Source organism: Rhamphochromis longiceps, linkage group LG19 (genome assembly GCF_057381845.1).
Source record: "Rhamphochromis longiceps isolate RC_006_pf linkage group LG19, R_longiceps_female_GT1.1, whole genome shotgun sequence".
Lineage (NCBI taxonomy): Eukaryota > Metazoa > Chordata > Actinopteri > Cichliformes > Cichlidae > Rhamphochromis > Rhamphochromis longiceps.
In genome coordinates, this window is record NC_140575.1 from 18,632,945 (window position 1) to 18,647,171 (window position 14,227).

At 41.1% G+C, this 14,227-nt stretch overlaps 1 protein-coding gene across 1 annotated transcript; it reads left to right on the plus strand.

Annotated features, from left to right (window-relative positions):
* The first annotated feature begins 1,581 nt into the window (after positions 1-1,581).
* kcns3a (potassium voltage-gated channel, delayed-rectifier, subfamily S, member 3a) lies at positions 1,582-6,619 on the plus strand. The gene is made up of 2 exons (XM_085391597.1): positions 1,582-1,694; positions 5,186-6,619. The coding sequence occupies exon 2, from the start codon at positions 5,236-5,238 to the stop codon at positions 6,547-6,549; it is 1,314 nt and encodes a 437-aa protein (XP_085247723.1). The 5' UTR covers positions 1,582-1,694; positions 5,186-5,235; the 3' UTR covers positions 6,550-6,619.
* Positions 6,620-14,227: the final 7,608 nt, after the last annotated feature.

Genomic DNA, 14,227 nt, shown 5'->3' on the forward strand with positions numbered 1-14,227 from the left:
CCATGTGTGGGCACCGGACCAACACAAAGAAAAACAACCATCCTCACTTTCATCTTCTTGCTTGCTTCTTTAGTTAGGTTAAAATTATTACCTAAAATGTTGCAGCCACAGTACTAATAGTGAGATATTATTTCTCCCTTATTAGTTTGTCTTCGCCCTTTTAACCTAGAACTGAATTTAAAATCCTTCTTCTCAGATATAAAATCCTGAATGGCCAGGCTTTATAGTAAAGACCTCATAGAATCATATTATCCCAACAGAGCACCTCACTGGGATACAGGCTTATTTGTGGATCACAGAGTTTCTAAAAGTAGAATCAGAGGCAGATCCTTCAGCTTTCAGGCCCGTCTTTTGCATGCGGGAGACAGACGCTCTCAACTTTGAAGATCAGGTTTCAAACTTTCCTTTTTGGTTACTGCTGGATCAGATGATGCTGATCACCAGGTGTCAAGTCATTTCTCATTAAAAAGGAGCTTTTCCTCCTCAGCATCACCAATTGCTACTCACAGCGGATTATCTAATTGTTGGGGTTCTCGTGGTGCACTTGGGTCAAAGCACAGGGAGCTGGCCACTGCTTCTGATTTATACGCTGGGTTAAATGCTGAGAAGGCGTTTCCCTCAAAGGATCATTAAAGATATCCTTGTTCATTTTCCACATGTCATCAAGGCTTCTGTTCACTATTTACTCATTTTCAAGCTGCCCTATCATTAGATGCTACAAACTTTGAATTAATATTTTATGCAGGAATCATTCTTTAATGACTGCATTTGTGTTTGTATCTTACCTATACTGATAACTTTGTGACCAATATTCTAAAATTTAATATAATTATAGTTTTCAGGCATTCCAACAGATTGTTTCTTGGCTTTTGTTTTAGTAGTGATGTCTTATCTGAAACCGCACCCACTTCTGAAATGTACCAACTGTCCATCCATACAGAGATCAGTTCAATGGAGTATTTGGGTTTCCAAATAGACCAGGGAGAACAAATTTTGTCCACTGTCTGCCCTGCTTGCTCAGTTATAACACTATATGCCCTTCAGGATATCTCGAGATTTTGCTCTTGATAGTAAATGTTATATGGACTGGTTTGCTTTCCTACTTTACATGACCACTCAAAGCACTTTGAGTGTTCTGGCCATGATTTACTGCAAAACTGGAGATTGCATAAAATTATACTCACATTACAGCCTATAAAGCTTAAAAGATACACATATTGCATACAGTATATACAAAAATGTTCCTTTATTTTTCCATACCTGGACCAATTTGTGTAAAAACAGGGGTGTCTATTCCACCTCTCTTCTTACTGTTAGTGTGTTAGTTTTATCCACTTTTATTTTTATTTCACGACATTTGCTACATTTATTTTCTGTTCAGTATCCCATCATCGTTTTCAGCACTAATGTAATCGCAGAAAATTGTACACAGCACGGCGAAGACTGATTACAGAGTGATAAAATATTTACGCGGATCGATTTAACACACCTTAAAGGACCTGGTGCGACCTGGACGCAGTTTACACATCAAAGTTTAAATACCCACTCAGAGCCTGTTAGCGGGGCAGACGTGCCGTGCCAGCCATCCTGTGTGAAGTTGCGTCTCCACCTCTCTCACCGCAGAGCGCCTTGAACGGCACACTCCCCTCTGAACAAAGTCAAAAGATCCGCAGGACACATCGGCACATGAGCAGGTAAGCTGCTGGGCTTATTTCTCGCAGATTTGGGGGTCAACGAGATGTCTGAACAGGAAATATGATCTTACTGGGTGTTTAATTAAATTTTTTAGGGTTTTGGAGTTGAGTTCAAGCGGTGTTAGTGCAGAATATTTACTTATAAAAATAGTACTTTGTTGTTTCGCTGCATCTTTTCAGAGTCTAAAATAGTTTGATTCACCGCGTGCGTAACACAAGTCCGCACACACGGACTTGTGTTACGCACAAGAGCTGCACTGCTCCATGAAAGCCGGTGTTGTGCCAAAAAGTGATTGTCTGCCAAAAACTGATTTCCGGTATTTGCCAAAAAGCGATTGCTCATATTTAAAGTGCTATAAGTAACTTGTTGGGCTATAATATGTTAAACATATGTCAAATGCATCCCTTATGGATGACATAAAGTCATCTTGAGCCACAAACAACATTCGTGTAACAAGATACAAGCCGCAATCAGTTTTTGGCAGCGACTTTTATATAACCTTTATTTATGCAGTAAAAAAAATCTCATTAACATTAAAAATGTATTTTGTAAGAGTAAGTTGCCCAACAGGACAGCAGAAACGGCAGCAAATATTACAATAGTTCTGTAAAAATATTTTAAGTGGGGATAAAGGACCGGATTGGTTGTACAAGTTGTAAAGATACTTAAAAAACAGATAATTTTTTAATTCTTTATGTAACCCCTTTGTATCCCCTGTTCACTGAAGTCTATTTACGAACATACGTAAAGATATTACACATAAAAAATACACAGAAACACTGGAAATCAGTTTTTGGCAGACAATCACTTTTTGGCACAACACCGGTATTGATTACCGCTTGGATGAAAAACGCTGCCCAGTGACATGGGTGTGTAAAAGTACATAAGTGGTTGGAAAAACACAAGTACTACAATTTGAGAAAAAGTGTTACATTTCATTATTTTATGCAGCGTATCCTATACATGCGTACAGTGCGCGCGTATGGTCTTTACACGAAACGTATAAATGTCTAATGTATAAACTTATAAATGCTATGGAAGTACCAGCCCGTTCTCACTTCTGGCGTATCATACCGACGGAAATTACACCAAAAGGTCACACAAAAATAAGGAGGAGGATGTATTTGCATAAGGATGGGTTTGGGTGATTTGTTTTTAAATTTTTGAATTAAAAATTCATCATTAAAATTAAATTCCTTTTTTCGTGTAATTATAATAAATTTAAAAGGATGTGCACTTTGAAAGAGTAGTATGTGACGTGACAATTTCTCGAGTGAAGTTCTGAAAATGAAAACGAAAAAACTGAATAATCATGAATATGCGTAAATGTATAATTCTGACAAATGATAGTCACAATCAGCTCAAGTTCTTGCCGTTTATTTATTTTTTCATATGCTGATAAAAAATGTTTTAATTTATGTGCTGTTTTCCTTTCACAACACATCTCTTTTAGAGCAGAGTGAACACATTTATTTTACTAGCCTACACTTTTCCTGTTGGGCAGTTATTACATATGGAATTAAAATTATACATCAACTACAGTAAAACATAAGGTTTCTGAAAACTCACAATTCTAAAGAAATGTTCTTAATCTAGATATTAAACAAGAACGTTTCGTGACGATACGCCACATACTGGCCAGCAGGGGGAAACAATCAAATACTTGTGGCTGTAAAGAAGTCAATGAGAACCTGAGTTCCCTCATTCCAACATTTTCTAGATTACCTTACTTCCCGTTTCAGATAATACTAAATCACACATGAAGTTCATTATGTACATTAAGGTCATTGTTTAAATCAGGCAGGAGAATAAACCACTGTATCCTCATTGGTTAATCACTCACATGTCAATAGATAATGAACATGCCATACCTCTCACTTTCTCAGATTTACTCCTCAGTTGTGGCTACTAAAAAACCCACAAATACAAAAATAAGTTCTTTATTAAATAATTTAAATATCTGGATAAGTGGTAAAAACTGTGAGTGACATAATGATTTAAACAGATGACTTCGTGTTTAGAATAGATTAAAAACAAAAAAATAATATATCATGTGTGCACATGCTAATTTCACTACAACACTGCAGGACTTTCAAAATTTTTAAAAGTCCTGCAGTGTTGTAGTGAAAATTCTCCAAAGTCCACCATTGTTAGGTCCACCATATTATATCCAAACGCAGCATTTTCACTGTCTGGAACCAAAAGGAAACAAGTTTACACCACCTTTAACAAGAAGAAAAAAACATCTAGTTGATCTCTATGGTCTCAATCTTCGATGCTTCTATATCACTACTAAAGTCTTCATATCTGGGTTGACAGATTAATAAAACCCATTTGAAGTGGGTTAAAGCCACAGCAGGTGTGTAATAACCTAGGTCTTGCAGCGTGGTATCCACACTGGCCTGAAAATCTTTAGATTGTAGAAAGAAAAAAAGCACGACGAGCAAACATAACACCTCGGAGGGGACAGGGGACCCCACCTTCTTTATCAAACTCAATTTTAGATGATGTGTTTTAACATTAGGTTTCCACTCTCACAGGTATCACAGGAAGACGTGACTGGGTCATTTAAGGGCTTCTGACCGGAATTAAAACATAGAGCCTTTTCCTAACGGTTAAACACAATCTTTAACACAAAGCGCTCCATGGACTCAATCAAAGCATTATTTTCCTATGACCTACCTCTTTAGCAGGGGGCTACAAAACCCAATCTGTCGTTGTAAACATCACCCACAGGGAAACAAGCCAACCCTGCCTACAAGGGGGGATACTTAGACCTAGTTTCCACCGATTACACCAATCAGTGTCTCCATAAAACTTTTTTAAAAGGTCCTCAACCCTTTTTAAATCTCCCTCGTTTGCTCTTTAATATATTTCTTTTTCTTATTCTCTGTTCATTTTAACTTCTTGTGCATTCTTCTGGAATCCAGTCAAAATAACTTTGGTTCTGTTGGAGTTTTATTTGGAATAATGTTCTCACATATGACACTGACTTATTCTCAAAACATTGCAGGGGAATTAGTTACTTAAGGCTTAAAATTTAATTAAACTCCTCCGCAGCAGGCAGCTCTGATGATTTCAGGTCCTTCTGCACATTATTGCATAAAAAGTAAGTGAATTTTAACTTTTTAAATCTAACTCTATCCTGACTATGAAAGCTAACATTAGAAAAATTTTAAAATTATTGATATTGATTAAGAGTTTCACACATATGTGTACAGTTGACGTGGTTCGACCGTGTGAACAGGATGCTTCCTGGGCACCTATGACACCTGCACAACTGTGAAGGGGGTGCTTTTGGCATTGAGATCCTGGGATCGATGGATGGATTTAAAATTGATTTAAAAGCCAGTAATGAAATATAAAGTACAATGGCAGTCAGGGCGTTCATAAAGAGCCGGACACTGTAATTCAATAAAGATAAAAAGAACTAAAAAAGACTAAAGCAAGCGTTAGTACGAGGTGTCCTCATTTCTGTGTTTGTTTGCAGGCACTGACTCCTTTGCAGGCACTGACTCCAGGGACTGGAGGAGCTTCATCATGACATATGGCAAGATTCTTCACCAGCCTGAGGGTTGCTTCATTAATGTCAACGTTGGAGGTTTCAAGCAGCGAATGGACCTCACCGTCCTGAAACGATTCCCGCAGACACGACTGGCTCGTCTTCTGTGCTGCAGATCCAAAGAAGCTATCCTGGAGCTCTGTGATGATTTCAGTCCCTCTGAAATGGAATACTACTTTGACCGCAACCCAAGTTTTTTCTGTTACGTTCTCAACTTTTATCTTACAGGGAAAATCCACCTGGTCGACGGGCTATGTGTGGTCTCATTCTTCCAAGAAATTGAATATTGGGGAATCAAGGAGTGTCACCTGGACTTCTGCTGCAGCACCAAGTTCCACGACCTGATGGATCTTGCTGAGGATGGAATCTGGGATCAGAGGAGCGACGAGATGCAGCTCAATAGCTCTGGTTCTTCTATTACTGATCTGTCTGTTTTGGAGGATGACGAACAAATGTTTGAAGGCTCCTGGTGTGCAAATGTCCGCCGGAGTGTTTGGATTCGACTTGAGAATCCAGGTTTCTCCACATCAGCCAAAGTTATGGCTGTAGCATCCCTCGCTGTAGTCATCACCTCCATCGTGGCCATGTGTGTTCACAGCATGCCAGACTTCCATCAGGTGGATCCTGCTGAAAAAAAAATAGAAAATCCAGTGCTGACGTTTTTTGAGAGCCTGTGCGTCGTGTTTTTCTCTGCAGAGTTTATTCTTCGCTTGGTTGTTTCACCATCAGCCAGGAAGTTCATGTGCAGCCCTCTCAACATTATCGATCTATTGTCAGTCATGCCCTTCTATGTCACTATCCTGTGTGACCTAATGAACGAGGGTGAGAGCACAGACCTGGAGAACGTTGGCAAAGTTGTGCAGATCTTGAGGCTGATGCGAGTGTTTCGTGTTTTAAAACTGGCTCGTCACTCAGCTGGCCTTCGCTCTCTTGGTGCCACCTTACGGCACAGCTCCCGTGAAGTGGGGCTGCTGGTGCTTTTCCTGTCTGTGGGCATTTCCGTGTTTTCCTCCCTCATTTACTGTGTGGAGAAAGACTCTCAAGAGTCTGAGTTGCAGACTATCCCTATTGGCTGGTGGTGGGCCACCATTAGCATGACGACAGTCGGCTATGGAGACACTTTACCTGTTACTTTGGCTGGGAAGCTCATAGGAACTCTGTGCATCATCTGCGGGCTGCTGATCGTGGCTCTGCCCATTACTAACATCTTTAACAAGTTCTCCAAGTTCTATCAGAAGCAAAGACACTTAGAGCTCAAGCCAAGCAATAACTGCACCAGCATGCACAACTAAAGAACAGCATCTAAAGAAGTCCTACCCCTACAGTCTCATTCATGATTTAACTTTACAAGAGATTACATCGGCAGGTTTAAGATTTCTTCATCGTCTTCCATGAGCAAGATAGAAGGGTTAAATAAATAGACTGCATGAAAGTTCTGAGTCATGGTCTTGTTTTTTGTAGTTTTGAATTATTTAAGTGTTTCTGTGCTTTGTAAAAGGTCACGGGATAGCTAAATATTAAACACAAAACACAGGAGGACGTTAGTGTAAATTTCAAAGATATGCAGTTTAGCATTACTGAGGACAAAGAAGACACTGTAGTTTTTACAAATGGCAGTTAGTGGGCTTTTTACAGAGAACTCACACAGTGTTGCATACTAAAATTACCAACCCCAGTCTTTGAACACAGCTGCCACTTTGTCACAGCTTCAGGATTACCAGCAATTAGCCAGATAGAAGATAACAAATACCAGCTTCAAGGTTTCCAGTTCCATGTGCCAGTAGTGTATGAATGAAAAGCTGAAATAAATGTAGATTGTCATCAGATCCTCGCCAATTGTTTTGAGACTGTATTGGAAAAATTTATGTAGTGTCCTATTAGAAATTAATTAAAACAGGAAATGGGTTAATGTCTGCATAAGTGGGAACAAACATGGAGACGGAAACAAAGCCATCAAAACAAAAACAAAAAAAACTGAGTTAATGCAAATATTGAGTAATGTTGAGTAAATCTCATCCTTTTAAATTGCATTAAGGTTTAAAGTTTGCAGGGTTAGCTGTAGCTGCTAGCAGTGATCTCAGCTTTTTTTAATCTATAGACTGGAACTCTTGACTGTGTTTGTGCTATTGGTACATTTTGGAATAATAACATGACCCGCTGAGCAGTTGATTGTCCAAAAGGTCTATGTTCTAGCTTTGATGAATGCAGCTGTAGTATTTATTTAGTCTGTTACTTAGCATTTAGTAGCAAATATCTCAGTGTGGGCAATGAACTACTACAGTCTACAGATGCAACTTGGAAACCAAATCTAGTTTAGTACACTTCTCTTTTGACCAAATATGGTCACCTCTTCTGCCTCTTCTTCTTCATTTTTTAAGGGGTCACTACAGCAGATTATCAGCCCTATCCCTCCTCAGAACATGTCCAAACCATTTTAGCCTTGCCTCTCTAACTTTGCGTCTAAACTTAACATCTTTCGCTCTGCAACCTCCAGCTCAGCCTCCCATCTTTTTGTCAGTTCAACTGTCTCCAAAGCATACATTACAACAGGTCTCTCTACAACCTTGTATACCCATCTTTTCTCTCTTGCTTTTATCGTTCAAACTTACTTATTATCATCACTACTGTCTCTAAAAAAACAAAACAAAAAAACAACAACAACAAGATGGCGACGGCCACCAAGCCAAAGTTGAGGCTTTAAAATAGAGTCTACAAACAAGTGAATGACATTTCAGAGGCTGTGTTCATTGTTCAGACCCAATCTGTGATTTTTACCAACAAGTGTGAAATATAGCACAGAATTCTAGTAATGTCCTTTGTCTTTACCTATTGCTATCATGCTGCCGCAGACCTGCTATTGATCTGTGCCTCATTTCCCCTTCTCTTGCTTGTATCTTCCTTTCAAATGCAGTTAATTGCTTAATCCAGTGAGATGCCTCTTGTTGTTTGCTGGGATATCAGTGTAATGAGCTCTTAATCAATGTCCCTGGGCTAAGAGTCAATAAAAAGAACTTGGAGGGTGCTGAATTAACAGTACATGCTATGATGAGTATTGATAGCCTGTAAACGGAGACAGTATAATGACTGTGTCGAGGTTTATTATCATTAGCAGGATTTATATTACGTCCACACAGCTCAAAGTTGACTGTGTGTGAGAGCAAACATTGAATCCTCCTCTCGCCGCAGTCACCTTCATCATCAGTATGTATGTGTGTCCTAATCTTCCACAGATAAGATCAATGAAAACAGGCCAAACGTCCTAGCTGCCCTCCAAATGCTGCCAATACTATACAGATGACTGATTTAAATACAAATCACTGAGTGCCTGTGGTGAAGTGGTGCTCTGTAGTCAGATTAGTCTCACAGACTGCTGAAAACAGTCATACTGCAGCCGTCAGCTGTCAGAGAATTGCTCAGCAGCCTGTGACTTCAGCACTTAAATAAATGTTTGCATCAGCACTCAGGAGCACGGTCACCTTTTCTGCTTGATTTCTTTCTCCTGCGCCTTTCCTTTCCGCTAAAAGTCACGCAGTATTGCAATCTAATTCACTTCACTGCGTAGGTTGTTCTAACTGGAAACCACCGTCAGCAATATCTGTGGTTACCTCAGTAATAAAGGTCAGCTGGGAACAGGAACAGAGGGGTGCTTTTTGTCCTGTCATGGTATTCAAACTCTGAAAGTCAATACATGCTGGGAGACTGATAACACAATGATGCAAAGATGCAAAGACAGACAAAGCCAACAGTTAAAACAGTTAAACAAATACAAACTGTATTTGTATTCATGCGTATCGAGTAATTACAGTGAATTTACACAAAGTGTTCAGTAAGCACAGCTTTGAAATAGCTGCAGAAAGGTGCAGAGAAAGGACAAAGCTGCAAGCAAGAGAAGACAAAGTTTATGGCATGCAGCCCGAGCCTGGAGCACCAATAACTATAAGCTTTATTAATAGGAAAGCTTTATGCCTTCTTCTACCTTTTCTGTAGTGCTGTGCAAAAATCTTGAGTCACCCCTCATTTTGTTAAAACTTTGCTGGAAAAATTGAAAATGGGTGCAGTGATCTGTTGGAAAATGTACAAACATATATGGAAATACAGCTTATAAGGCAAAAAACAGAGTTTAAATGGTTCTAATGAGCTTAAGAAGACAGTATTTGACTACTTCCAAAAGAAGATGAAGGCTTTTCACTACTCTGGCAAAATATAATTCCTGTAGATAGAGGAACAAACAAAGTACTAAAGGTCTTAATTTCTTTTTTCAGCATCACTTAAACAGATTATTTCTAGTTTGAAAATATTTTAGAGGTGAAAAGAGGCAGTCATATAGACATGTTTTATTTAAAAATTAAAGGGGAAAGGTGACTCCAAAGTTCCCTTAAAATAGATTGCCTTTCCACAGAAATCTAAAACGCATGAAAACATTTCTGCCTATAAATTTCTGAACTGACAGTGTTTAGATGTCTAAAAGTAGGGAGTCACAACATTTCAGTATCTCCATATCTATGTTTATTATCTCTGTTGTTAGGTTTTTAGATCTTTGCTACTTTCTAATTTACCTTCACAAGATTTAAATCCATCCCATTTAATCTCCCTCTTAATCACTGCTAACTCAGCACATTCACGCCAAAGAAGGATGTGCTGTGCTCTTGAAATGGAAGAGCAGAGGATAAAAGGACACACTCTCTCTGACTGAAGATACTGTTTTGAATTCGCTGTGAGCTGTAATCCAATCTTGGCGTGGAACTTGATTTAATCCAAATACATATAATAGCAGCAGGAAAGACAGAAACCAGATAAAATGGGCTGCCACATGTTCAAAAAATATGCATCAGAACGACAAGTCTTTTTCAGACACATCTGACTTGCACAATTGAGTCTGTCACAAATTAAGTTGTAGCTTTCTTTGCAGACAAAGCAAATTAATTTGCAATGATTAAATTACACAGTGTCTCTGCCAACTCCCTGACTCAGCCCAAACTCGGTGTTTGATTTCAACAAAAGTGCCCGTGCTTGGATTTCAGCTATTGATATTTGAAGGGTCCACAAATACAATCATGTGCACTCTGACGTGTGAGTACTGCGAGGATTAAGCAACAATCTGATGCTGCCGGATGTGAAGGACTGCGAAAAATTCCATTGTCTCAGAAACTAGGATCAGATTTTCTTTACCACATGAAAATTGATTTTTAGTTTTTTTTTAGCTCTGCCTGGAAAGATGAAAAAGAAGCAGAATGACATTGAAATATATATAACATATAAAGTAATGAGAAAAGGAGCTAAAAAAAAAGTGACACACAACATTGGCTTGTATTTAGGAGAGCAGAGACTGGTGAAAGAGGGGACGGTCACATCTATTTCTGGATTATTTATTTATTTATTTAAATATTCTGATCCAATTAATATATTTTTTCCTCAAATATTTACAATGCAAATAAAATGCATTTTGCATATTATTCAAATACAGTTGATAAAAATATCCCTTTATAAAAAGGGAACTGAATCAGGCAGGTGATCTCTGACACTTGGCCTCTATCTATGTCACCACTGGAGAGATGAACATGGTTATTTCTTAAAGCATATAGTTAGGGCTGGACCAGGTGAGCCTGAATCCTCCCTTAGTTATGCTGCAATAGGCATAGGCTCCTGGGGGACTCCCATGATGCATTGGGTTTTTCCTTTTCAGTCACCTTTTTCACTCACTATGTGTTAATAGACCTCTCTGCACTGAATCATATTTGTTATAAATCTCTGTCTCTCTTCCACAGCATGTCTTTTATCCCGTCTTCCTTCTCTCACCTCAACCAGTCGCAGCAGATGGCCGCCTCTCCCTGGGCCTAGTTCTGCCGGAGGTTTCTTCCTGTTAAAAGGGAGTTTTTCCTTCCCACTGTTGCCAAAGTGCTTGCTCGGGGCTTGGGTCCTGGTTGGTGTGTTGCCGGGGTTGTGGGCGGGTGGGTGTATGGGGGCCCAGTCCTGGCGCAGGGTTCCGCCGGTGCATCGAGCCACCTGGGGGGCACTTCAACTGGTGGGGGAGGTTGTTACATCTTGCAGGAGCTCTCCTCTCTTCAGGAACTCACTCTGCAGGAGGGGGAGATACAGGAGAGGTGGAGGAAGATCTCAGCCTGGGTGTCTATTGTCTTGTGTAGTCTGGAAGATGAGTGGAAGACGGGGTGGGTGCAGTTTTCTCTGAGGTGGGGTCGGGTGGGCTGTCCCGGGCTCTGTGGAGCCGGGTGGCGCTGCTGTACTGGGCCCCGGTCCGGATGGGCCTGGGCCCCCTTTCCCTGGCGGGTTGCAGAGTATGGGGGTGCCTACTGGGATCAGCGAGGGAGCTGGCCCCAGGGAGGGGTCACTTGCCCCTCCCTTCCTTCCCTCCCCATCACGTAGATATTGAGGGCTATCGGGAGGGGCTATGCGCTTACCTGCTGCTCTCTGGCAGGTAGCTCCATGCCCTCCTGGGTTTTAAATGCACCTTAGAACACACATGCATCAACACTACATATGAGCGGGTGGAGGGAGGTTTGGAGTCTTCACACCCCCCCGTTCTCTGCGGCCTGCTGGAGCGGGGGGGCTAGGAGGAGAAGTTGGCCGTCCGACTGGGGTCTGGAGTGTGGGGCCTCCCTGCTGCTGCGGAGTCCGGGTGGTCTGCTTCTCCCCACCCCAGGGAAAAGGGTAACACCACCTGGGTCTGGGTGCAGTTTCCCCCTCCAGGGACAAGGGTACCTAGACCCGAGGCTTAGAGTACACTTGGGGAGTGTGATTGTGTATAAAGTGTCTCTTTATGTCTGTCTCCACGTGGGGTGAGTGTTGAGTAAGTGCATATGAGAGCATGAGGGTGGGAATGGATGTTTGTGTCTGTGTGTGCCTGTATGTCTGTGTCTATATGTCAGGTTGGGTGTCAGACGCCACCTCTCTGGGGACATCTCAGGCCCTCCAAGGTATGGAGGCCTATCTCCACCCACCACCACTTCCCCTGCCAGTGGCGGACTCCCTCAGACATCGGTGCGTTGGTGGTTCTTTGTGTCTGGGGATGGGCGTCCAGGTACACACCGGCTCACTCCTTGGTGGCTGCTTATCGGGGCCTGGAGCCTGGGGCTCGCTCGGGCCACTTCGGGGGTGGAGTGCCCCCGGCCTGGTGCTCGGTCACTCAGGCACAGCTGGCTGCCGGCGGAGCTCACGGGCACGTCACTGCAACCCCCCCTGGCTCCTGCTCCGCGGTTGCTGAGTGACCCCTCATCTGGGACTCTCATCTTTCTGGGACAGTGGCGCGGCTGCCCCTCTGTTGGTCTTCCTTGGCCTCTTGTGTTCTGGGGGCCTCTGGATGTCTGGAGTCTTGATCTCCTCTATACCTGCTTCATGCCCTGGAGGACGGGGCTGTGGCTCCCCCACACCCTCTAGCAGATCATTACATGAAGGAACCTTTTAAATACAAGCGCGTCCATGCTCACAGGTGTACACACGGGTGCTCACACACACAAACTACACCCTTTTTGGCTCCTACCTCAAAGCACACAGTGCGCTGTCGATCTTACGTGCTGCACAATAATATTCAATATTTAGTATTTACTGTTATATTCACATACATCATCGTGATGTTGTTTATTCTATTGCTCTCGTTTTCTTCTGCTCATGTTTTCTTTTTTCATTCTCAACAGGTGATCCAGATGATTGATATATGTATTTTTTGTCTGCTTATTTTGTTGGTTTTTGTTTTTTGCCCTTTATCCCCGTCCCTCTTCTCCGCTGTTTTTCTTTCCCTCTTTCTTTCTCCCCTCTCTTTTCATCATTCAAGTCTGTCCCGTATCTAGCAAGTGAAAATAAAAAATAAAATAAACAATAAAAGATGAATCAAATAGACCATTACAGCACGGCTGGGAGGGTCCATTTGGTAAAGTAAATCCGTTGGGCATCTTTCTTCGCCTTTAGACAATAATTCTGATGGCAAAAGAACCAAACGGGACAGGCAAAAAAAAAAAAAAAAAAAAACCAACACAAAAACAAAACAAAAACAAAGTGCTCGCTCGTAGGGGGTCATTTGATTGTTGGGTTTTTCTCTGTATATATTATTGTAGGGCCTACCTTACAATATAAAGCACTTTGAGATGACTGTTGTTCTGATTTGGTGCTATATAAATTGAATTGAATTGAATTAAATATATTCAATAATTTGGTGTTTTGATTATGATTCTAATTGTGGTCACTTTCCGTATGTTTATACATACATTGTGACTTTAAGTTTGGAGAACTGTTACTTCTTTAACAGCAAATGCCAACTATAGGTGTTGTTGGGTTATAAGAACACAGTTTATGGTACAGCTGTGCCAAACGTCATATTGAACTGACAACACTTAGAAATGAAGCTACAAAGCAAAGATGCCTCATTTTGTTAAATGCCTGTTTCCTCAAGTCCTCTTGTAGGATATCTTCCTCACCTCCTCTGCTTCCATCTCTGCAGGAGGCTCTGAAATGCAAGGAGAGGGGTCAAAAAGAGGAATCAAGGATGTGCAATCTGTAAAATAAAAAAAGGCAATGTGCGTGTGTCATTCAGTCACAGCATGCTGAGCTTGCATGAAAGGGAGAAGATATAGCAGGTGTCCTTGTTACTTAACTTGGCACTAGTCCCCGAACTCAGTGAATGAAGCATTCGTGGACATTGTAAACACCGTGCCCTGTGAATCGAGACATTGTCACCCTGGACCACTCCCTAGATGGAAATTAATTCCTGGATGGAAATGCATGATTAAAGTGGAACAAATACCCAGAAGTACTTTTCAATGTTTTGCATGAACTCTTTCTGTAAGGGACAAAATGCTAAAGAAGAAAAAGGCCTCGGACAAAATACCATTTTTTTTCTTTTATCAGCTTAATGACATAGATAGATGCTTTTTTAAAATCGGAAAAAACAACTAAAACCAAGTGTTCTCATTTACAACCATTTAAGCACATTAGAAATGTTATAAAATAAATGTACAATAT

Coding starts and splice junctions, on each gene's coding strand:
- kcns3a (XM_085391597.1), top strand. CDS start 5,236: ATGACATATGGCAAGATTCTTCACCAGCCTGAGGGTTGCTTCATTAAT.